The sequence below is a fragment of the Cygnus olor genome, chromosome 1 (assembly GCF_009769625.2).
Source record: "Cygnus olor isolate bCygOlo1 chromosome 1, bCygOlo1.pri.v2, whole genome shotgun sequence".
Taxonomy (NCBI): domain Eukaryota; kingdom Metazoa; phylum Chordata; class Aves; order Anseriformes; family Anatidae; genus Cygnus; species Cygnus olor.
In genome coordinates, this window is record NC_049169.1 from 31282248 (window position 1) to 31307304 (window position 25057).

The 25057-nt window shown below is 43.1% G+C and overlaps 1 protein-coding gene across 2 annotated transcripts in view; it reads left to right on the forward strand.

Annotated features, from left to right (window-relative positions):
• Positions 1 to 9239: 9239 nt before the first annotated feature.
• PDZRN4 (PDZ domain containing ring finger 4) overlaps positions 9240 to 25057 on the forward strand; it is a 244198-nt gene continuing 228380 nt past the window's right edge. Inside the window, exons 1-3 of one of the 2 annotated variants that reach the window (XM_040551286.1) lie at positions 9240 to 9923; positions 11888 to 11974; positions 15923 to 16027. In XM_040551286.1, coding sequence (XP_040407220.1) covers positions 9303 to 9923; positions 11888 to 11974; positions 15923 to 16027 — 813 coding nt within the window. In that variant the 5' untranslated portion in view covers positions 9240 to 9302. Of the gene's footprint in view, positions 9924 to 11748; positions 11781 to 11887; positions 11975 to 15922; positions 16028 to 25057 lie in introns of those variants that run through there. The other variant, XM_040551295.1, reaches the window with a different exon arrangement.

The following is a 25057-nucleotide window of genomic DNA, read 5'->3' on the forward strand; positions in this document are numbered from 1 at the left end:
TCTATGGGACTCCATGTTAAGCATTACTGTGTGCATTACACCAGTGCTTACACTGAGTCACAGAGGTTAATTAACTAATTAAAGTTCTCAAGGCACGTCAGTGGCAGAATCAGCAATAACGACTGACAGTCCTGAGTGCTGCTTTCCCTGGACAGGATATTCAGACAGTTCTTGCTAAAGGGTTAGCCAGACTTTAAAATGCCATTAATCATTAAAAGCTGGACTTCTTTATCAGAGGATTATTTGTGTGGGAAGGGAAGGAGGGACTCATTTCATTGCTAAAATGAAGCTGAATGTGAGGCTAATGGAAAGAAAAGCTCCTACTTGTCTGAATCACACTGCTTGAAGGCAGTGGGTGTTGCAGAGGGCTGATAGTATTCGTTAAGGAATCTCAGAATGTTTTGTTTGCAGAACCAGCCTGGACAGTTATGTCCTGAAATTCAAAGTTCCCGAACAGTACAAAATCAGGTCCAATGACATTTTACTAATCTCTCGGATGTCCTCTGAAAAGAACTTGGGAATAGAGCAGCTCTTAATAAGCAGGTTGCGAAAAGATCATGTTCATCTAACTTTTGCCTCAGACGAGATTCCACTTTTGGACCTTGCTGTAGTCAGCAGTGAATGGCTGCTTGCTCAAATACACAGCCATGTGAGTTCTGCTGTTGTACAGATCGAGAAAACTTGGAAGTTTTAAAGTACGATTACCACAGAAAAAAGGTATTTTCTGTGTCTCTACTCTTCCCTACCACAATGCCATTTTATTTTAAGATAAGAGCCTTTGACAGGAGCTGTTTATGCTGCTTCATATTCTCATGGGATGGAGACCAGCATCAGTGAATTTAAATGGGCATTTTATGCTGATGGTATATTAATATGTATGATCTAGCAGGGACTTCAGTTTTTATTACAGCTTGAATCATTATTAATTTTGATAAATTTTCTGGCTTTAAAATGAACTGTAATAAATTTGAAGCCATGCCTCTGCATAGACCAGATAACACTTGCCATATAGATTTTCCCATTTAAGCTGATTAGCTAAGTTCTCCCAAACCTCAGCTTATGTATCCCCTGTTTCTATTTAAAAAGAAAACCCTGATAGTAAAATATAAGATTAATATATAACATTTTGCTGTGTCTTGATCCATTTTAATACATAATCAGGGGCCAAATCCAGTTTATCTCACTTAGGTGGGGAGCCCCTTAGCAGTTAATAACAGACTCGTATACTAAATTATATGTTATTGATCTGATTCTTCTGTGACACAAGCAGAACCTGATGCAGCTATAATACAACTAGAGGGTGAAGGGAGGTACCATAAGTACATCTGAGTGTGCTGAATGGGACTATACCAACAGGCATGAAGAAAGAACACGTTCATCCTTTCTAAAAGCACAGCTGATTCTGAGGACTTTTTTCTGATGTCACTGAAGAATCTGGCTGCTCAGCAGTTCTAAAACTCAGGTTTCTTTCTTGAAAAACAGTATAGATAAAAAAAGGTAATGATGAGGCAATACAGCAGGTAGGAGCTATATTAACATTTTGACAAAACACCCTGTAACAAGACTATCAGGCTGTACATGTCAATCCTCAGTGCAGGAGTAGGTAGTCATTAGAAAGTCGGGTTAGTACAGCAGAATTAATGTTCATGAATCCATGATGATAGGCAGCTTAGGAACATGTAGATTTGACTTGTCCAAATAGGCTTTAATGGTGTCATCTCTGATCTTTCAGGTCTGAGTCTCTCACAAACCTAATGAGTAGAAAATGTTGGTCAAATTCAAAATATAACAAAAGTTTCCCAGCATCAGAAAGTTAATTCTCTTTTTCTTTCCCATTGTGGCCTCATTAGAACTGGAACTATTAAACCATGAAGTAGCAATCTGCTAATTCAGCACTTCTGGCTCTTCCAAGAACAGAAGAAATCGACATCTCTGAACGGTGTCCCATGAGATGTTAAGCTGGACTGCACTCCCTCAAGTGCTAGGATAAGGAGCTTCACTGCCTTTATCTGTACAGTTTTATCAGGGGTATTAAATCTATTTCTCAGTTTGGTCTTCTGAGGAAAGGAGATGTGGCATCAGTGAATTGCATACACCTACAAATTGAAAAATCACAAACTGGAGCAGGTTCTGTCTGGTTTTAGTGGGGCTGGTGAATGAGAGGAGCTGATAAAAAGAATAATATACTAAATATGTTTTTAGAATACCTAGTCAAAGTGGTCCTTCACATTAGACAAGTATAATAAATTTTAATTATAAATAAAATAAAATACAAGCCATTCAGATGGTTTAAGTTTACTTCTGGAATAAGGAATTGTATTTAGTTTAATTCAGGCCTATTAGTAAGTAATTTGTGAAAGTGTAGCTTTAGGAACATAGGACTGAGGAAAAATAAGGCAAAACAAATCCCAAACTGGAAAAATTACAAAATCCAACAGCATGCTTTCTCACTACTCATAATATTTGCCACTATATTATATTGGTATTTTTAAAGATTTACTACTGTGAATCATTATTCCATCTTATTTGTACTGTCAAATACAAACATGAGACATTAATGTTGTAAGTCTCTAATGGAGGAAGTGAAGTATATCTAGGAATTGCATTTGCTAGAGCACTAAAATATGTCATTATATGAGGAAATATTATATGAGGAAATATTTCTATTTTAGCAGTTCATTCTTTGTGTTAACATAAATTGAGTCTCAGAGGCACTGGCCTTGAGGTGAATTAAATATTTGGAGCGAGTATCTCAAATTTCGTATGTGAGGAACACTGATAAAGTAAAGAGTTCCTCGGCCATTGTTTAACCTGTTTTGTACATGGGGGCAACAGGCAAGGGGGTTGAAGAGGACACTCCAAGCTTGCATTTTCCAAGTACATAAAGGACAGTGAGTGTAACAAAGAAATCGATGACATGAAAGAAGCATAAGCATACTCTTTTCCTATAAGTTCCTTTAAAGCTCCATATGAACACTGAGGTATTAATTGTTCATTTCCCTTCTGTTTCTATTGCTTCCATATTTCCAATCTGCTTTTTGTACTGCATCTGATAGGAAGCTAGTAACACTAAAACAGTGCATGGATTCCTGTCTTCCCATGCACTGATTGTAATTATATTTTAGCTACCATTTAAAAGGGTCTCTTTCATTACTTTCTTGTTTTCTTTGAATTACTAATAGCTTTTTCCAGTCTATGTCTTGTTAAAATGCATAAAGTATCGTGAATTCTCTGCACACATTTCTCAGGCTGCTCACCTGGCTTAGACTAAGGCCAGCCACATTCTGGTGACAATAGTATTTAAATTTAATTTCAAAGGCTTAAATTCATGGATTTACATAAGAGTTCTGAAAATCCTCCCCAAAAAAATCCTACATTTTTTCTCTTTGGATGGTCATATTTCACTCTGAGCTTTTCATATATGCTTTTGAAAATGGTTTACTTTCCTCCTTTACCAGTATAAGTGCAAGCTAATACTACAAAATGTATAGGTAAAGGAAGTTTTCTGTGCAATATAACACTGGCAAAGGACATGCAGAAGTCAGAAGGGTGCCAATACCCTGAAGCATTTCTACTAATTTGAACAGCTATCAAAGCTTTCACTGAAGCTGAGGTTAGGAACTGAGGTTCTGCTTCTTTCTCAGTTTACAACATACCTGATTTTACTGACATTGGGCAAGGTGACTGTTTTTCCATCTTTGATTTGTAAGCTGTTTTCCTGCTTGCAAAGGAAGCCCTAAGGACAGCTATCGTGTGTTTGATTGTTGACCAAGCACTGCCTGTGTGAGGGCAGAAGGACTTAACCCTGCTGTGGAGGTAACAGCACTGAGAAGGCGATTCCCTTCCGAATCAGTTTGGGCTCTGTTGTCTCATCTAAGTTTGACAACCACAAGTGAGTGGTTCTGCCTAGTGCCGGTAACTGCTGCAGTTTTGTAATGTGAAAAGTCATCCAGTTAGATTTTTTTCTTGAGCTAATGGATGCTAAAATAGACAGAAAGTATCTGGTGTCTGCATACCCTTAGGGAGTATCTCTGTGCTGAGAGGAGGTGTCTGCAGCAGGTGAGTGGATTGTGGATTGGCTCTGCAGGGACAAATTTAGAAACTGGGACATCTTGGGCTTGCAGCAGTTGGGCTGGGATAGGGAGATTAGATAGAAATGCCTAAGGCAAGACTCCCATGTTCCTTTACATTTATCCCCACTGATACCTCCTTCTGCTTAGGCTTCACCCAGGGCTCGTGCTGTGGTTTGAAGGACAGCACGTGCAACACAGAGCCTGGGCTGGGCAGCAAGCAGTCTGCATTAAGCTTTTTACCAGACAGCCAAGCGACAACCCAGTTGGGTGCAGAAATGCATTACAGGACTGACAAATGTGAGGTTAAAACACTGGCAGACCTGTTTTCTCTCAGTCTGGGTCTCACCTCTTCTTGCTCCTTCTTTTCTTCTTTCTTGCCTTATTAAAAAAATAAAAAAATGCTTTCCTTTAATACTGAAGAAGGGGTAAAAAGAGAGAGAGAGAGTACTAAGGAAAAGCACTGTGACAACCCTAGAGCAAGCGTATTGATCTATTTTGTCCTATAAGTTAAGTGTGGGGTCTTGTCCTGCCTTTGCTAGTGGAGTTTGCAGTTCAAGATTTAAAGAAATACATATCCCCATGTGCTCCAGCAATCTGGACCCTTGATTCTCACTGCCCAACCACCGTGGGGGCAGAATGCTGCTCTCTGCTTCCCCTTTGCTCCCCCAGTTGGAGCAGCTGCCTGCTCTCACTGCTGGCTTTCAGTTTAGGAGAAGGCCTTGCCTTGTCAATAGTCTCCTGAAGGGAAGGAGACCCCAATTCCCTGCTCTGACACTTCCTGTTTATGTAAGCCATTTTGACCCAGAACCTAAAGAATTTTAGTTATCTACCTCTTTGTCTGTAAAACAGAGGTAACAACACTTACCTCTCTCACAGAGGTTTAGTGTTTAACTGTTCTGTTAAGAACATGTGGAAAAGCCACCATTTCAGTGCCCATGTAGTCTTTATAATGCTGGACTCTGAACAAAAATCTGCTCAGAAACAACTGTTCAGCTACTGGGGATGTTCCTCCTCCTTAACTCCCTACGGTTAAGTTCTCAAACTGCTTAACGGGCATGGTCAGGAATATTTGGCTTTTATAGCAGTGGGCAGCTTGACTCTCATCACACACAGTCTCACCGCTGCCCGTCTCCCACCCTCTGCAAGGCTCAGTCCTCAGGGGGCGACCTCAGAGCAAATCCGTGGAGTGAAGGATTTCCTTCCAGGCCTTGTGTTGGAAGGTGCAGACTATTCTTTTGCCTACCCTAAGGAGTGGAGCCTTAATACAGTGGCTTTGCTAGAGAACTGCATTATATAGGGGCTTTAATTGAATGCCGTGAATTCTGCGGGGCAGCATTAGCAGCAAGTGAAGTGAAAAGTGAACAGTAGTTACCTGGATTGCTTAAGGCTGTGCAGTGGATAAAAGAGGCACATCCAACATCCAGACCTCCCACTTCATGCTTTTTAAGTCCTGCTTTCATTTTTCTAGTGGTCAAAGTTGATTGGTGACACATTTGATGTCAAACATAATTAAACATAGACTGTATAGTCTTTCTGCCAATGAACAATTATAGATCACATGTTTTCTGTGTAAAAACTTCCTTAGTGGATGTCTGCAGGGTTGTTTTTTTTTTTGGAAGTTTCTCTCCTTGGGTGATGAATAACAGGCTTCAGGGAAAAAAGTAAATTAAAAAAAAATGTGGGCTTTCAGACTCAATTTTGCCCTTTCATTTTAAGGACACTTCCTCAAACTCTCTTATAATGTGCTGCAGTGATAGACTGTGGTGCAGAAAGATTGCTTGCTAACCTGGAAATAAAGAAAAACATTACCTTCCGAGATGTTTCTCTGTAATCAAACATGAATATATCAACTAACTATATGCTTATAATCTTTTCTCTAAAGTGCAATGACATTCATTCTTTCCAGACTCCAGATGACAACAGGTTTTAATAGCAAATGGTCAGGTCTAAATCCTGCCCTCAGAGTGATGTTGCTGAGTTCTCCTGGCAATTAATATAGGTACAGGGTGTTTCTTTAGTGTGAATGGGAAAAGGATCTTCCTTTGAAATCCTACAGATGAATAATAGGGCAAAATGATTATGAAAATGATGGGGGGGAGAAAAAGCAAAAATGTACACCTTATTCCCACATACGTGACTTGAAAGTTTTTCCCCATTGAGTTCAACAGTCAGGAGTCTTCCAGCCTACCTTCAGGATTTCAGAACAATAATTCTTATCTCGGGATTCTTTCATCAGAAGATTTGGAAGCAGCTGTACACTTTAAACTGCAGATCCTCTTAGGATGAGGCAAGAGCTATGGGCTGAAACAACCCTTGATTTTATACTTGAAATAGCTGTTCCTCCTCTCTCTCTGACGCCCAGGAGCAGCAGGCAATCCGTGCTGATAAAGGGCTCCCTCAGCAGCACTTACCCCCACCAAATCCTTCCTCAAAATGTGTGTGTGTGTGCTTGTGTCCAACTATATGTGACTAGGAGAGCAAGTGATTTCATATTTCAGATGGCTTTTGCTGCTTTGCCTGATAGAGCAGAGGGGTGGAAGTTGTTGGAGGAGCACGGAGTTAAAAGAAGCTGAAAGGCTGGCGTATCTGTTATTATTTGTACGTCTTGAAAGTGAACTGTGACTGTCCTGGAGACAAGCCACTGCACAAGGCTTATTTTATCCATGCCTGGGTGCAGTCCCAGGGTGAACAGCGGAGCTGTGCAGAGCTGTCGCAGCTGTGAGCAACGTCGCTGAAGCATCGCTGTTCCCGTGGTCCTCAGCCTCCCCCCATCTCAGGAAATCTGCATTTCCCCCTTGGATGGTCACAGCCCAGGCAGGACTGGAACAGCTGTATGAAACCTGGAGTGCTGGGTGCTGAGACCTTGGATGAGCAGACAAGGTTATAATTAAGTGTTCTATTTGAGCGCAGTTTAGGAAACTATTGGGTTTTGTTTTCTTTTCCTGATTAAACGAGAACTAATAGGACTAATCGTAGCAACAATCCAATGTAAGCGCACCAGTAATGTTTGTACGTATTCACCCGTGTGTACCCATTTCCGTGGAGGTCTGGTATGCAGGCAGCTGTAACCTTTAGATGGGTTTTGTACATTTGTCTGTATTACAGGTTGCTGCAGTGGAAAATTACTTTTGATATAAACCCAGTCGCCTGTGCTGTCATCTGTGCTGACATCTTGGCAAAGAAAGATAGTTTCTTACTCCAGCATGAACAGAGAAAGGTCATAACCGCTTGGAACTGTTTTACCAGCAGGCTGACATTTCGCCAATGCCCAATGTGAGATAGTAAGGATGGGATATTTTAAAAAGCATGGGCTTCCTAAATCTTCATTTATTTAATCACCTAAGTAAAAAGAAATCTCAAGGCTGGGAGGTCCTAAAAAGCAGGGTGGTCACCCCGTAACTATCTGCTGGGCTCAGCCCCCACAATGTCTGAGCCACGTGTGCCTGAGCGCTGAGCATACGTGCTGCTGCCTCTGTACAGACCTGAGCCTCTGGGCCACATGAATGGAGATGAAGAAAATATATTGGGACATTTGGAAAGAAGGGCTGGTATAAACAAATACTGAGTGTAAATATTCAATTGCAAAGACAGATGAAGAAAGTACTATTTTCCAGTCATTTTCTCCAACATTCGTAATGAGACTGATTCTGACCCTGTGAGAAATGCAATTAAAATCAATGGAAATACTAGATCATCAAAAGCTAGTATGAATAGCTTAATTAGTTACTCAGAGTGTCTGATTTCCTTCTTTGGGTGAGAGAGGCAATTCTGATCTGCAAAGAAATGCTGTATAATGTGTATAAATGTTGTATAATGTGTTAGAGTGCATTTTCCCCGAGCTGAGACTATTTGGTGGTGCAGCTTATTTATTTGACAGCCATGGTAAAAATGCAGGTGGAACCGTGAGTTTGTGTATGGCAGGTCAGAAACAGTAGGTTGCTGCTCAGAAATGTTTGGGTCTGAAGATGTTCTCTGAGGTATTGCCAGTTGTTGCTGTTTGAAATGGCTGAGAAACTTTTGTTAAGCAAATTACAGGTAGGTATAGCTGAGATCCGTGGTCCCAGGTAGGGTGCTAGGGGCAGGGATGTGCAGGGATTTCCTTCCTTCTTGGGGAAAAAGGATGAGTGCTTGCCTCTTGCCTTGCCCCCGTGTTGTCTTCTCAGTTATGGAACAGAGCCATTCATGACTGGTCTGCAGAGCCCCCCTGGCTTTGCTGGAGGGATACTCCCAGGACCCAGAGCTGGAGGCAGGCATCTCAGAGCTGGTGAGGGCACACCGCGGCTCTGCCTCAGTAGTCCTCAGGTCCAGAAAATACCTGATGGTCTGGGCCTGGGCAGGTGTCTGCAGGCCGAGCCTGCTGTCCTCTCCAACAGGGACAGTGCCTGACCTGCAGGTTAAGGATCCCAGTGAAGAAGCACCCCGAAGACCCCGTCCCGCTCTCTGCTGGGAGGTTTGCCACGGGGCTGGGGGGCAGCAACCCGGCCCTGTGTTTTCAATAGTGGAGTTATGTGGGGAATGCGTTAGGGGTTTCATGTTTCAGTGTATGTTATGGGCTGTGCGGCAACGAAGGGGTAGGATCCAGCCTGGCTATTGATCCTGACTATGCATTTCCAGATTTTGCTGTGTTTTAGCTTTTCTTAGGATGAAAGTGTTGTTTACACATATGTTGTTGTTTAAGGGAGCTCCACAAGCAATTTTCTTATCCCGACCATATTTTTTTTTCGGTGCGGTAACAAAGAGAGCATTCGTACGGGGGGGACTTGTGCTTCCTGTGCCCTCCTGCGTATCCCAAACCAGGAGCACAGAAGAGAAGCAAGCGGGAGAAATGCGATAGAGACCCGTCCGCACGTACAACGGTAAAAGAGCCGGAGCGACTCGAGGCTTTGCCAGCTTCCTTCTCGACCCAACCTACAGCGACCCGCGGGGGGATGCGGGTGGGGAGCCGGGTGCGGGTCCGGGTGCGGGTCCCTGCGTCCCCTCCCGTGCCCCGCCGGCCGGGATGCCCGGAGGTGGCGGGGCGGCAGCTGCGGGGAGCGGGAGCCGAGGCGGGGGGACGCGGGGGGAGCCTCGGGCGAGGCTCGCTGGGCGCTGCCGCCCGCCGCCCGCCTCCCCCGGCACGGCCCCGCTCCTCCGCCCGCCCCTCGCCGCCGCCGCCCGCCCGCCCGCCGGGAGCGGCTCCAGCGCCGCCGGGGCCGCCCCGGCGAAAGTTGGCCGCGGCCGGGACGCGCCATGGGCTTCGACCCGGAGCGCTTCGCGGCGCCGGTGGCGGCGGAGCTGCAGTGCAAGCTGTGCGGCAGGGTGCTGGAGGAGCCGCTGGCCACGCCGTGCGGCCACGTCTTCTGCGCCGGCTGCCTGCTGCCCTGGGCGGCGCGGCGGGGGCGCTGCCCGCTGCGCTGCCGGCCGCTGGCGCCCGCCGACCTGCGCCCGGTGCTGCCGCTCCGCAGCCTGGTGCAGAAGCTGGAGGTCAAGTGCGACTACAGCCCACGGGGCTGCCGCCGCGTCCTGCGGCTGCGGGAGCTGCCCGCACACCTCGCGGCGTGCCGCTACGGGCCCCCGGCTGCGCGGCCGCCCGGCCCGGAGGAGGGCGGCCCCCCCGGGACCCCCCGGCCGGGCGAGGGGCACCGGCGCCCGCGGGCGCTGCGGGGAGGCGGCCCGGAGCCGGGGCCGGGGCAGGAGCCGAGGAGGGAGGCCGTGAGCTGGAGCAGGAGGGAGAAGGCGCTGCTGGCGCAGCTGTGGGCGCTGCAGAGCGAGGTGCGGCTCACGGCGCTGCGCTACCAGGCGAAGTTCGGCCAGTACATGAGCCACATCAGCAGCATCACCCGCGACCTGACGGGCGGCCGGCGCGGCGGGGTGAGTGCCGACCCGACCCTCCCGGCCCCCCTCCGGCAGCCGGGCTCGCCCCGGACTCAGTTTCGCCCAGCCCGACCCCCCGAGGGGGACGCGGGCGGCCGGGTGCCAGGACGAGCCCTGGGTGTCCCCTGCTGCCCGCGGGGACGGAGCCCCCAGCCCCGAGCCGGCCACGCTTCTGCCCGGTCCCAGCGGGGGCAGCGGCGGGAGCAGCCCCGGAGCGGTGCCGGGCAGCGGCGGCTGTCGCCTGGGGGAAACGGGAGGGAGAGGAGGAGGAGGGGGGTTGGCTCCTCGGCTGGCAGCTCGCAGGCACGGCTCCGGGCTTCACCTGCACCCGCATCGGGCCACGACCCCCCCGCCTCGGGGGAGCCGGTGGCCGCTCATTTGGCTTCGGCTGGGGCGCGGAGCCGGCTTGGGACTTCTGGTGGAGCAGCCGAGAAGTCGCCTAAAGAACTGGAGGATAAATTCCTTGTAAACTTGGGAGAAGACAGGGAAAAGACAGCAAAGCGTGTTTCGCGTGGGGAGAAGCGGATTGCGGGGAAGAGCTCAGTGCCTGGCGCTTTCCATCACTCCGGTGGCTAAAGGTGGGGAGGGGGTGTTTGCGGGACACCTGCGGGCCTAGAAACACGGCTCCTCGTGGCATCGAGACACCTTGTGTCTGAAGACCTCAGCACTTAAATCTTTTTTTTTTTTTTTTTCCCTGTTTTCCCCGGGGTACCTTATCGCAGATATGCTTCGTCTCCGGGAGGATGCGCTAAGGTCACACGAAGGGGGCAGCAGGGACCGCTAAGAAGTGTGCGGAAAAACAGCGAGTGCAGAAAGGCGAGGGGGGGTTATTGGGGTGTCCAGAGGGGGGCTGGCAGGGGGCTGTTCTCTCCGGGTCGCCGCCGAGCATCTGCCATCGCTGGGCACCGCCGGCAGGGGCCGCTGCCCGCACTGCGGCTCGGAGCCCGGCCGGGGGCGAGGGCAGGGGGCGTCGGGAGGGCTGGCAGCGGGGTCCCGGTGTGGGACAGACGCACCCTGCTGCCACAAAACTCCTCGCCGTTAATAAAACTCGGCCTTCAGCGTCAGGTGTTGTGTTGTGATGTTTGGATGGGTATCATCATTTAGGTGTCACAGCTGTGTCATTTAGGGACCAGCAAACCTGACAGTGATGGGTGAATACACCCTCTTCATGGAGAATATGGCTCCTAAAATATAACTATTATCATATATGAACTACATAAAATAAGCTAACTTGCTATGCTGAGCCCCCCCCCCCCCCCTTTTTTTTTTTGATTACTCTTTTTAGAAAAGAATTTACCCGTTCCACTGAGGGAAAGGGCTTCTTTCTCCTTTTCATTTTGAACTTTGACTCCATCACTTGTTTTGATCACTTTATATTTTACAACTTGTTTACCAAAACAAAACAAAACAAAACCCTTTTTTTTACAGAAATGTTTCTTGGATTCTTCCTTTTGGGGAGGAAAGTGAGAAGCTAGTATAAAAAGTTGGGCTTCGTTTTCTGTGTATATTTTTCCTGAAAGCTGCGACAAAACTGTACTGATATAGCTGGCTTTTGGGTCTGAAAATTGTCATGTTGAGTATTTTAACCTATATGTTATATAAATGCATATAGGGATTTTGTAGAGATTGCAGACATTTGGAGCACTGACTTTTTTTCAGTGGTGCAGAGCATTCCTCCCATCCAAAGCCTGCACTTTTTTCTGTTCAGCGCTTAAAATAGTCAGGTGCTTTGGCTACCTGTTACCCTTCAGTGGTGCATGTCTTCCCTTTGCTTTTTTCCAGTGTCTTTTGTTCTCTTTTCAGCCGAATTTGCTTTTGAGACCTGTCTTACATGTTCTCCAACTAAAAATCTTTGTACATTAATGCTTTCATTTTTTTGTTGTTTGTTTGTTTTGTTTTGTTTGTTTGTTTGTTTTTTCAAGACAATATGCTTTAACAGTTTTTCACCTTTTGCTTCGTAGGCAGGAGAACCCAAACCATTAACGATCATGCTACACAGAGAAAATGATACTTTGGGATTCAATATTATAGGAGGACGACCCAATCAGGTAATGAGAAAAGTAACTGTAGGTTACTTTTTGACCACATTTTCTGTTGTTATGTACACTGTTAGTCATAAAAAAGTCACTTTCAATGACAGTAGGTGTGGAATCAGCTCCATAGATATAAGTACTTTGTATTATCAGGTATAATTAGATTCTTGTGAGAATTGGATTATTCTCACTTTCAGGAAAGGTGTTCCCTTTGTTCTTGCCTTCAAACTTTAGGCTGATCTGCACTAAGTTCCCATGTGAGTAATATGTATTCATGGAAACTGTTGAATGGAAATCTCTGGGACTACTTACAAGAGTAATTGTTGCAGGATTAAGCCATTGGAATTTTTGGAAACTGCTAGCTTTTTTTCATTTAAAGGAGAGATGAAGATTTGATTCTGTAGCTCAGATAGTTTAAGCACATGTCCTGCTCTCACATGCCTGCTTTCAATTTTTTTTTTCTTTGTGAACTGAAATACAGTTTTCATCTATCTCATATCATAAATGAATCTGGTCTCACAAATCATCAGTCTAGTTTTAGAAGATTCATTAAAAACTAAAATACGAACAAGGATCACTACCCCTCCCTTCCCCCCTCCCTCCACGAATATGCATAAGAATATGCAGGGATTTTTTTAACTTCATCCTTCCAAAAGCATTAATCAGGACTGTCATTACATGTGAATGGTATAGAAACCTGTTAAACTGGAAAATTAATAGTTGATTAAAAGGGCTAGGTAATAATTATGCACTGATCAGGTTCTCGTTAAGTGGGAGAACTATAACCTGCTGCTATTATTGGGGAGGGGAATGGGACCCTGTATATTAGTTTGGCAATCTTTCGCTCTCAAACTATATTTAGCGGTGCCGAAGAGTCTGTTCCCATTGGCCTAAGAAGTTCAGTCTGCACTGCAGAAATGCTGTTCCTTGTGGGTAAATGCACTTATCAAATGTGCATTACAAAGAAAGCCAATGCAAGAGTTTCTTAGATTTTCTAATGGAAGGATTAGACAACAGGCGCTATAAGATAAAATACACACACTTAGATTATATTCATACTTTCAATATACCAGTAATAAAGTCCATACAATCTTTGTTTGGATAGTTTTGGATTGACTTCTGTTATCTACAGCAGTGGGAAAACTGCAGGGAAAAGGGAGCATGGTGTTCAGCTTTCTTGGGATGTCAGCTGAGTTTCTCTGAAGTACTCACATGCAAACAATGCACACTGGAAATGTTCTTGATATTACAAACTGTTAAGCTTTATGAATGAGTATTATGAATATTCTGAAAGTTTAAGGAGTAAATGATAACTGTATGAGTGCTTCTATCACTGTTCTGGAGAGTATGGCTGACTGTAGAGAAGAACGTGGTCATGCTCTACCATTAACTAACACTGATAGTTGAAGACAGAGAAGGTGGTGGAGCTGTGAGGCAGAGCTGGGTCTCAGGGTTTGCTGGGTCATCTGTTGTTGAATTCAGAAGTTCTGATTTGTTCTCATTGTGGTAAGCGTGAATACTGCACACGGTTGATTGGTAGATATCAGTATAAGCTCTGATTCTTCATGGCTGGAGCCAAAGGAAATAACAGGAAGAAAGGGTCGAGTAGGCTCAAATAATGAAAATAAAAAACTCTGCTCAAAAAAACAAACAAACAAACAAACAAAAACACAAAACCAACCAACCAACCAAAAACCAAACCAACCAAAAAACCCACCTGGATCAGGAATTGTTTAGTAACAAGACAACAAGACTTTATGAAGGCAATATGTATATTCAAGTTGTTCAGGGAAAAAGTGCCCATCGGTGAAACATTGGCGAAACATTGGCTTGTGTAGGGGAAGAGCAGAACACTGGTGTTGTTGCATTAGTCCTGTAGGTGGGAGTTTTCACCACACGTTATTGGTATTTTGTATATACAACGCAGATTTTTCTGTCTGGAAACAGGTGACTCTTAGTGACTTGGTACATACATGCTTATATTTGATGTGTTTAATTTAAAGTCCATTGTAGGTTTCCCCACTGTTCAACTTCTGCCTGAAGGGCAAGAGGAGAGGAAAGGAAAAACTCACCACCAGCTTGTCTTATTTTGTCAGGAAAGGTCTTATTTCACACGTGTCTGTGTTTCTGGAAGGTGGTTCATTATTCTGATGGAACAAGGGTACTTTGAGGCCCACTTTTGTCTTGGGCCTAGCTCTGGCTTGCAGAGGCTGGCCTTCTGAGGACACCTCGACAAAGCCATGCAGACATGACTGTGGGCTCCTGCAGTAGCCCAGGGACTCAGCTAAAGAGCAAATAAACCGTTAGCCTCTGTATCTTCCCCCAGCCCCTGCCTTGCAGCCTGTGAGCTGTGTGAGGAGGTGCTGAAGTGCTGTATGCCTTGTGGTGTATTTTCTCGGTAGGACTTGTAGATAGCAGTGCGTACTACCAATGGGGACCACAAGTAAGACTGAAATATCCTTTTTCTTACCGGCTCATACACTGATCTCTAAAAGGGCAGTGAAATTTCTTACGAAAAACACACAGACACGCAATTTTATCTGGGTGAAGGTACTGTAATATGGCCTTCCATTTTCTTAAGAAAGAAACAGACCCTACCTTTTGTGCGTTTTGACTAATGGCTATTATGCTTCTTTTGTCTCATTGCTTACTTGGGAACTCAGTGGAGGTCTGTTGCTCCACCTTTCCAAAATATTTCTGGAACTGTTAAAAAATTTCCCTTTTGCATCTTACCTAACACCTATGAGTCTCAGTGACCAAGGAAAATAATTAGGAGTTTATGAAATCATAGTCTGACCAGCATCATGTTGAACAAATATCTGTTAACCTGAAATCTACTTGGATTGAGTCTCCACGGGACAGCTGCCATATACTGTAAAGCATATTTTACAGTGGCTCCATATTTTGTAATGGATTTACCAGTTTTCTTAATGGAAAAAATAGTTTTTTTTCCCGACAAGTGTATAGGACCTAGTCCTAGAAACTTGTACACATATGAGTCATACTGGTGGTCAGGGATTCAGCGGTAACAGAAGGAAAATAAGCATCATATCAACTGCTGTCCAAAGCATAAATGATTTGAAAGAAGATTCCTTTATTGCTGACTAGGTTATTATTTGTATGAATACTTTAAAATACTTATAGTAGGTAGCGTCTGCTTTGAATTATTCTTTTATTAATATTGACTTAATACTTTAAAAAATGTTTTAATCTCTCATGTGATGAAATGAAGTAATTTTAGCCTGTGCAACAATATCAGGTATATTTCAGCTGTAGTAAATAATTTATCTGCTTCAAATTTGACCTTCATGTCAGTTGTACTTAGAAATGTGTAGAGATCAACTGGAAGTGGGTTCTCTTTTTGTCCACAGCTGATCTGTATAGATTTCACAGCTGAGCAAGTTCTCAGTCTCCCATGTGAATAGGATTTATGAGGTTAACCAGTTCCAACCAAATCCTATCACTGTTACATGCCAGCTAACTAATGTCACTTTGTTCCTTGGGGCTTATTTCCAAATGCAGGAAAACATTTACAGGCAGCAGTACTGCAGGATCACTTTCCTTCCTGACAGAAACACTTGGGCATCCTTTTTAACGAATATCTTCCTCTGTGGATTTACATAGTAGTCTCTGTCTGCTGTGAAGTGAAAGGTCTGCTTTAAATATTTTAGCTAGGATCTGATTACTCTTGCACCCTGTGTCTCATTTAGACTAAAATAACCAGAAGTGAATGGATAATCTTATAAAAAATGCTGGAATACTTCATTAATTCTGTCCTTTTGATTAATGACTATTTTGTGTTAAGCAAGTTTAAAAAAAAATCCCAAGGAGCTTAATTCTCAGCTAGAAAAGCGAGTTGCATATTTCAGGTGGATTTGCATTGTTCATTGCTGCTGGTTGTAGTACATCTCATTTCTTGTACTAATGTGGTCCTTTTTGCAACTTCCGTCTCTCCTGGCACAGAACAATCAGGAGGAATCTGCTGAGGGAATTTATGTGTCAAAAATTTTGGAAAATGGACCTGCAGACAAAGCAGAAGGCCTGCAAATTCATGACAAGATTATCGAGGTAAGAAAAAAAAAACCCTGGTGGATTAGTCTGTTATATTATCAGATTAATCAAGGATTTGATGGTTTTTTTACACTAAGTATGCTGTAAGTTTGCTCTTTTGCCATGTCTAAATGTGATTCTTATACACTGAACAGCTCAAACATTTGCCAGATGTGAAGACTCATGGGTTTTTCTAACAACTAATACATGTATTGGTCTCAGGATTAAGCCGATATAAACAAGGCAGAGGTGTAGACACTGAAATAGCAAGCAGGAGAGGCAATTTGCATTTATTTTAGGTAACTTGAGAAAAAAGGCTAAATGACTCTGTGTAAATTCACAGTTTTAGTGAAATTGATTTTGCTTTTTTTTTGGGGGGGGGGGGTTGCTGTTGTGATTATGCAACTCTTCACAGAAGCTGCACTGATGAGCAGCGTTGTGAAACTTCTTGAGCAATTAGAGAAAGTTCTTCCTGCTATATGATCATAAGTAGATCATCTGTGGTTCTCACAAGGACCAATATAGCTATTTCCCAGCATGTAATATGCCGTCATGGAAATTTGAAAGTCTATTCTTGTGTTGTACGCAGTTTTTCTCATAAAAGAGAAAGAATTATCATTTTAAAAAAAAAAAGAAGAAAAAATTCAGTCTGAAGAAAAGGCTTCTGCCTAGCCTACATCTGTAACCATAATTAGTCTTGTAAAAGGCGTTAAAAGAGCAGTTTGAAGTAGTGACCAAAATAGATTCCTTATAGTGCTGTCAAACCAGCATTTCACATCTCAGCTCTAATACAACTCTCTTAATGACAGCATGTAACAGTAGCTGCTAGGTTTGTTTAGGATACACCACTTTAGCCTTGGGTTTAGAGGAGGCTTAGAAGTGTTGTGTGAACTTGCCAGTTGGACGGGGTTCCAAACAAAGGTACGTGAAACAAGTGGATTGGGAGACAAATGCAGAGTGCTGCTGCTGGCATCTGGCATTATTTCATTGTTAAGGCCTAGAAACAGAAGCCAAGATTGTTTGAATGCTGGCTTTGCTCTTAATTTTGGGAGCCCGGAGCAGTGTGTGAAACCAAATTATTCCATTTTCTTGGAAAAAGAAAGCTCATGCTCTTCACTGGCTAATATATGCATCTCTAGTAGAAACCAAATTGGCTGAGCATAACTGAACTTGCAACCTAATTCCTTTCTCCCCTAGATACACAAAAAGCTTAGCATAGATTTTTTTTGTAACAACAGCCCTATGCTGAAAAAATCTTTCTTCTGACACTACTGTTTCACTTAACCACACTGTAAGTTCCAGAAACTGATGTAATACAGCATTTTATGCATTTCCTCATCATTTCCTGCCTTCATTTATTATTTCTTCATAGTTCCTTGATTTTTAAAACAAAATTGAGTGGTTTTGGAGGAAGGAAAAATAAATTTACTATTTATGGTTTATTAAACTTAAGGTCATTTCTCAAAATGCCACTACGTGCTTGATTTTTATTTGTTTGATTTTTGGTTGCATAAAATCATGCTGGTATTTAGATTGCTACTGAGAGCATATAGATTTCACTTCCATGTGAACCTACAGACCCAATGTAACATTTGTATTCATACAATACTGAACTGGTCATAATTTTCACCATATTAATATACAGCATCTTTGCATATACTTTTTTTTGTATTTAGACAAGCATTTAAAAGTGTCCAGAGTTAGGTCAAACATTTTAATAAATGTTTTATTGCTTCAAAATTTGATTAAAAAAAAAAAAGGGGGGGGGGAAGGGCAACATTAAGACTTTATAAATGAAATGCAAACAAATAACTATTCCTCCATGCTAGATCTAGGCCAGTGGAAGCAGCTGGAGTCAAAAGGTTGAATTTTACCTGGTCCATACGTAGCTGTTGATGCCTTCTTGCTCCAGGATGCCCTGCCAGCCCTGCTGCAGTTTGTTGGGAAGAATCAATATGAATGCTACTGCTGTGAGGAAATAAGTCAGACAGATGGTGTAACTGTTTCAAAAATGTTGGCAGACACACATAATATGAGTTTTGGTGAGACAAAACGTGTGTCAGCTTGGGTGAAAAGTTTATAGGAAGTGGGACTTATTGCTTTCACTTCACTCATTTGGTGATCTGATCTAATGGGTGATATTTCGTGAGACTGTTTCTTGGTAATCAAGAGCAGAAGGAACCGACATTGTTGGAAGAGCCTTTGATAGCTGCAGTCAGCAGTGTGATGCCCCGGGTGTTTCTAGTAACGCGTAACTAATGGGATAATGGACAGAACTATCCCATTAGATCGGGAGAAAATCTGTTCTCAAGGCATGTTGCTAAATAAAGAAGGTAATTTGTTTCAGTGCTTTATCAGATGTTGAACAAATGTTAACTGCACGTGGTTGACAAGAATGAGTTGTGCACATTTAAGATGACCATCTCGTGGGTAACCTACTGCAGCAAATGACTCTGGCAGCTGGATTTGTGAGCGAAGTCTGGCAGATACAAGCATTGTGGTCTTTTACTTCATATATGTCATTACCTACTCCGGCAGCTTTGCCAAATAATTGTTATGATATGCCAAATAATTGTTGTTTGAAGGGGTGCCAAGGACAGAAATCAGATTTCTTCCTTAAGGTTGTAAGTGTAAAAATGCATGATTTGTTATAAGTGTAAAAATGCATGACCTGAGTTCGTGGAGATTTTTGAGGTCATTGTGCCCAGAATATGGGCAGTACAGTCTCTCTGATGCATTCATTGGAAAAATGTTGGTGTTTGTGTGGGCTTTACTTTCAGGTGAACGTATTTTGTGCTTGAGGACCTGAAAACTGGACCAGATGCTTGTGGGACGGCAGGTTGGTGGTGGGTGAGGGTGACAGAGGTAAAGGGTGACAGCCTTAGGTACCCTGTGTTAAGGGGCTGCAGCTCTTCCCGGGGTACTGTCACAGGACCCTCACTGATCATTTTCACTGTTCTGCTGAGGAACAGAGGATTTCAGGCCTCAGCACAGCTTTTTCCTCTTTACTCAAGGCTAACTTCTGTGAGAAGAGACTTGTTTACGCTGAGTAAAGTTGGCGTGGGACAGTGACATGAACCAGCAGCACTTGGGAGATGTGTTCTTTCAGGAACCTGCTTACATGTCAAAAATGATCATTATTTGTTCATTGAGGACAAACTTTTCTCGCTAATTACTTTCATATAGCACGTTCCTCCAGATGTTAGGGTATTCTGCTGCTTTCATAAGTTTTTATGCAAAAACTAGCTCCCTAAATTAACAAGGTGCAGCATGTGTTCCAGGACTAAATCCTGATCACACGCTATAAAAAGAATCTCATAAAACACGATGCAGCATTGATATCTGTGACTCCCGACATGAAAGCCTCAATTATGAGCAGTGGTATAATGCCAGCAGACCTCTGTCTTTTAGACCCCTTTGTCTTCTTCCATTCCACCCTGCCTATGAATGCCAAGAGGAGGGGAGAAGCAGCAAGCCATGCACGAGACTGTTCAAAGAGTTCTGGTTGCTGCTGGGAGAAAATAAAAAAGCACCCTTCTCTCTCCTGGAATTTTAGGATGGATCACAGTTATACAGCTGTGCATCATTTCATCTCCCCCTCACTTCATGCAAAGCTTTCCTACTGAATAAGTTCACTGCTCATCTTTGCTAATGCTAGTAGCCACCTCAAGGCAATACAAATATGATCCTTGGCAAAGTTGCTGATACACAGAAGTGTTTTACCTGACGCTTTTATTATATTTATATTATATTTATAGTTCTGAGCAGTAATGCTGGAACTGGCTCTTTCTGCATGGAGGAAAATTTTACTCTCTCACTTTTCTTCATGTAATTTCAGCTTCACATAAGAATGGCACCGCTTGGCCAGAGCTCCAAGTACGCTGATGTCCTGTGGGTAGTCACTAGTTAATGCCTTTGGAAGAGCATCAGAAAAGTGCAGGCACTGAATGATTATTTCCCTGGGGAGCTTACAGTCATGTGAAAGCTTCTATTCAGAACTAGTTCTTTACACTTGGTGTTGCCTTTTCTTTTTTTAACTATATATATAATATTACATCTTATAGAAACTGATATGTAGTCTCTGTATTTGAGCCCAGCTTTAGAAAAAAACAATGACTGATTTTCTCAAATCCTCTTTCGTTGTGCAAGTCACAGTGTCTTGCAAAATACCATTGTATTACTAAAGTGAGGCATGCTGATATTTTATCTTTTCACATCAGAGTTGCACAAAAAAATACATGACCAAGACAGAATTTGCAACCCAGATGGAATTCCTGGATTTGCAAACAAAAAAACAACAGGATTTCATGAATCTGGGGGAAAAGAGTGACTCAATTCATACTGGGTAGGAGACAAAGCCCTATAGTCATGGCTGAACTTTCTGTTGTAAGTTTGCCAAATAACAAAACAGCAGTGAAAAACCTGTGTGCATGTAAGAGGGGCTTAGGCTGAAGACCAAACTATTTATATGAGGAACTATAAGCACATCGTCATCAGGAACACTCAGGATTTTTATTTTTTTGTTCTGTTCCTTGCACTGTAAGGCGAAGGCTTCTGTTATTATACTCTCAAATGAAATGAGAACATTGGCCCTTTTGCATTTTAGTCAGTTGATTCTTATTAATTCCTTGACTGAGAAACAGGCATGATGGAAAAGAGAGGGAAAAAAAAAAAAAAGAAACATTTTTAGTCTGGGATTTTTAAGTCTTTTTGAAAAGTGAGATGGATGCATATGTATTATGACTATATTTTGTTTATGCAGCCTGAGCTCCATAAGCGTATAATAAATTAGGCTTCATCTCTTATTCCATGTTTGCCTTTGTTCTTTAACTTTTTTGGAGAGTACACACACAATGGCTTTCAAGCGCATGTCAGCAAAGCCAGTTTCAATAAAGAAGAAGTCTTGAGGCTTATCCTGGCAGAAGCAGCTTACATCTGCAAAGCGCCTACACAGAAACTTTTTAACTATTGCCAGACTGCTGACTGTGCTGTGTGTCAGCTGTGTGATGTTTTATCTTCTACATGTTTCTGTCATTACACTCGCTATGTTGCTCAAGCAAAATCTTTGATACTAGCCATGTTTATTTAGCTAGGAATCTCCACTGTCAGATTATGTCTGTAGAAGTAGTGAGCTTAGAAACTGTCTTGCTGGGATCAGAGCTAGTAGATTGGGGATGGCGTTGAACCAAAGATGCACATAATGTGACCAGGAAGATCTGGGTGGTAGCTGAGGAGCATTTCACGTAGGTAATTTCAGCGGAGTGGATTTCAGCATACCTAAATATGCCAATGTGGCCTTAGGTATGTTAAGTTCTCTTAAATCCTTAACAAATTCATGATGTCTGGCACCTACATTCATTAGATGCCTACTAATTAGTCTGAAAGATCCTTGGCATAATAAATCAGTGTATCAAGGCATAGAAATGCCTGTAGCTTCTTTTCACCTCTCCCTCACCTGTTGAACTAGAGGTTTTTGGACACCTGAATTCATTCAGCTGTGAGTACTTCTCCAAGAAATGGGAGATCTGGGTTGTGGGCTCTGCCCTGCTTGCAAAGAACTGAACTTCTATACCCAGGTAATTACTCTCATTAATAGAGCAGAGGCTATCCTGTGCAAGGCCAGCCCCCACCCTCCCACTTCAAACTGAGATAGGTGCTGACAGGCATTTGTGAGTTAGGGTTATCCAGTGATAATCTAGCAAGAAATGGCTGCTTGTTCCAGAGAGCTCTATCTGGAATACTGGCTCTTCCCCTCTCTAGGGGAGTGCTGGTAAATGAGAGTTTGCCTCTGTCTTGTGTGATGCCAGGTTTGTGGCTTATGTGGCATATTCTTGAATGATACTTGCATTTCTGACCTCACTGTATCTTCTCTTTGAGAAGAGAAAGTAGCAAATGATGTTAACCAGGATGTTTTTCAAATATGACACTTTCCTAGACATGGAAGATTTGGGTTCCATGACTGAAGGAATACTAGACTTTGGGTCTTTGATGCAGCCAGTCTCTTTTCAGTTGTGCCCAGTGGCAGGACGAGAGGCAACAGGCACAAACCGAAGCACAGGAAGTTCCAACTGAATATGAGAGGGCACTTCTTTACTATAAGGGTGACAGAGCACTGCAACAGGTTGCCCAGAGAGACTGTGGAGTCTCCTTCTCTGGAAATATTCAAAATCCGCCTGAATGTGATCCCATGCAACATGCTCTAGGTAACCCTGCTTGACAGGGGGCTGGATAGGATTATCTTCAGAGGTTCTGTCCAGCCTCAACCATTCTGTGATTCTGTTTTGTGTTCAGATATGCATGTTCTCATACATGTTCTCATAGCGCTTTTATCTAAAAAAGAAAAAGTGAAAGTGCCAAACATGGTTGGAATGTGACAACTATACAAACTCTCCAGAAAGTTATTAGCAGAATTGGTGTATCCAATGTGCCATATCATCATTTTCAGGAAGTCTCTTCAGCCAATGGTTTGTTAGTCGTAGCTACTTTGAGATGCAGGTAGCTGGTGTGCTGCACCTTTGTATGTGCTTGGATGCTTCTCTGCAGGGGCTCCCAGTAAACAAAGAAAAGGAGATACTGGGATGGCTGGGACATGGCAAGGGGCAGAACAACATGGAGTATTTCTGCAATGTGACTTGGTATGAAAGGGGACGAGAGCAAGCTAAGGGGAAGCTGTGAACGTCACGATTTACTTTTTTTTTTTTCTACTTCTACCATGTTGGGCCTTGGTCTAGGTGTGATTAAACATGATGGAAAGGCTTTGGGAGTTTGTGTGCACATGAGCATGCCTAACTCGCTGTCTCCAACAAGATATTTCTGTCTTGGGCTGATTGTGGTCGGTCTCTCCAGCAGCTGGACAACCACATGAACAGAAGAAGAAGAATGAAGACGAGTACACAAGGAAGAAGAAGAACAGGAAAAAGTGAGCATTACAATTAGAGAGGACAAAGCAGCAAACTTACATTTCCACAGGAGTACTTTTGAGTGCCTGCCCATAAATAGGCAGTGTGCAAGAAGTGAAGGGGATATAGAAAAAGTGGTTAACCAAACTGTGGAGTAGGACCATGTATATGTGCACCCACAGTCTGACAGGGAAATAAGGTGGAACAGTGCTGGAGCAAAACTGCTAACTGTACTGTGCCTGCAGAGTGAGGCAGTAGCCAAATTGGCAAGTCAGCTATGCTGTTTAGGTAGGAAGGATTCTGGTTAACCTGTGGAAGAGCTGACTAATATAACACCATCTATGGGATCCTGCTGTCATGCACCATAGATCCCTAGGCATTGTGTGAAAGCCTGTTCACACCCATCTTCTTCATAAAGTGTCTAATCTCACCCCGAGGGATAATGTGTCAGAAACTTGGCAAGTTGAAACTCAGCATTTTCCTAGATGTCCTGTTTGAGCTTGTCTTTGCTACACGTCATCTTTCTCTTCCTTCCCATGATTTTTTTTTAAGCTTTAAGGTAAACGTTCCAAAACAATTGATATTTAACACACTACCTCACCCAGCAGCAGCAGCAATGTAGTTTTATAGTCAGCTGGGGCAGTAGGTTTAGAGTAAATTCTTGTGTATATGAGGTCTTAGAGGTGTTCATGACCACTTTCAGGAATGTACACGACAACGTAACTAACATCTGTCACGTGCTGCTGCTTTCATCCTCTTCCCAGGAAGAGAAGGGAATGTGCAGAGGAGCGTTTTGTTTAGAATTTTTTCAAATGATTGCATATACACACACGTTGGTGTCTATTTATGTTAGGGAAGACAAGGTCATAGAAATGTAACTTTACGTTTGTTCCTGAAGGTGGCAAGGTTTTCTGATGAAGACTAGTGCTTTTTTGTCTTTGCTCTGGGCATAATCTTGGACAAGCACTGAAGAAAGTCCTTTCCCTTCCATTGGCAAGCTGTATCTCTGTAACAGGCAGTTCAACTGGGCTTTAGGTGTGATTGTGTATTGTTGTATTGGTCTTGGACCTTTAGTGTGTCTTGTAGATATGGTGTACTTGACTCTTGATGTGGAGCTGAAATATCACATAACTTGATGAACTCCATCCAGAAGGCTTCAGAGAGTGACGGGCATTTTCTGGTAACTTTCTTTAACTGTGTTAATTGTGTGATGAAAACAAAAAGTCAGAAGTTTCAGAGCACTTCAGGATGGATCAGAGGGGGCTAGCCCTTTGACACTTGTGTGATGAGGACTAGTTGGAATAACTGATGGTAAGCCAAGCTATGAAAAGCTCTAAAGTTTGAGACCATGCTGAGTTTCTTGCTTAGAACTGAAGGAAGTGTAAGGAAGCTGTGTCTCCCACAGCACATGCTGCTGGCACCCCAGAAGCCCTTGATATTTTTCAGAAAGTGAAAAGAGCTTTCTTTAGCCTTTCATAAAGGTTGTTCTTTATTGTGGTTGAGACAACAGTTAGAGGGGATGACAGCTTACATATGTCATATGAATGCAGTGTTTTATCCTCTTAAGTCACTGAATTGATAGTCGAAATCCAAAGGCTATATGCTCCAAGAGCTTTGATCTCATCTGCCCTTTTTCTTAATCAGCTAATTATATTTGTAGGGAGTTGCTAATCACTGTTCTCTGTAATTGGAGGCTGAGTGAGAAAAGCCATTAGTATCTGCTAGCGCAGAAATGTTCAAAATGAAGTCATTATTCATGGCTTCACTTAAAATTAATAACCTAATTTTTAAGGAGCTGTGAAAAGGGAGCATGCTGCTCCTTAGAACTTGTGAAAAGGAGTAGTTGGAGGTGTGCACAGCATTGTGCTTTCCAAATGCTTTGAAAATTGGAGCGACAATGTAAAGAAGGCTGTTGTTTGGAAGCTGCTTCTCTCCAAAATGCAAAATTCTGTAGCATTTAAGACAGAAATGGAAAAACTAATTTTCGAGTTGGCAAGAGCAGACGTGGTCTCTTCACCATCAAAGACAATGCTAAGTAAAATCATATATACTAGGCTAAGTACATTTGTTACTAATACACAGACATTTTACTAAATGTTTGTCTTGTCTGGAATTACAAATCTAATGTAATTTTATGACTTTACATGTA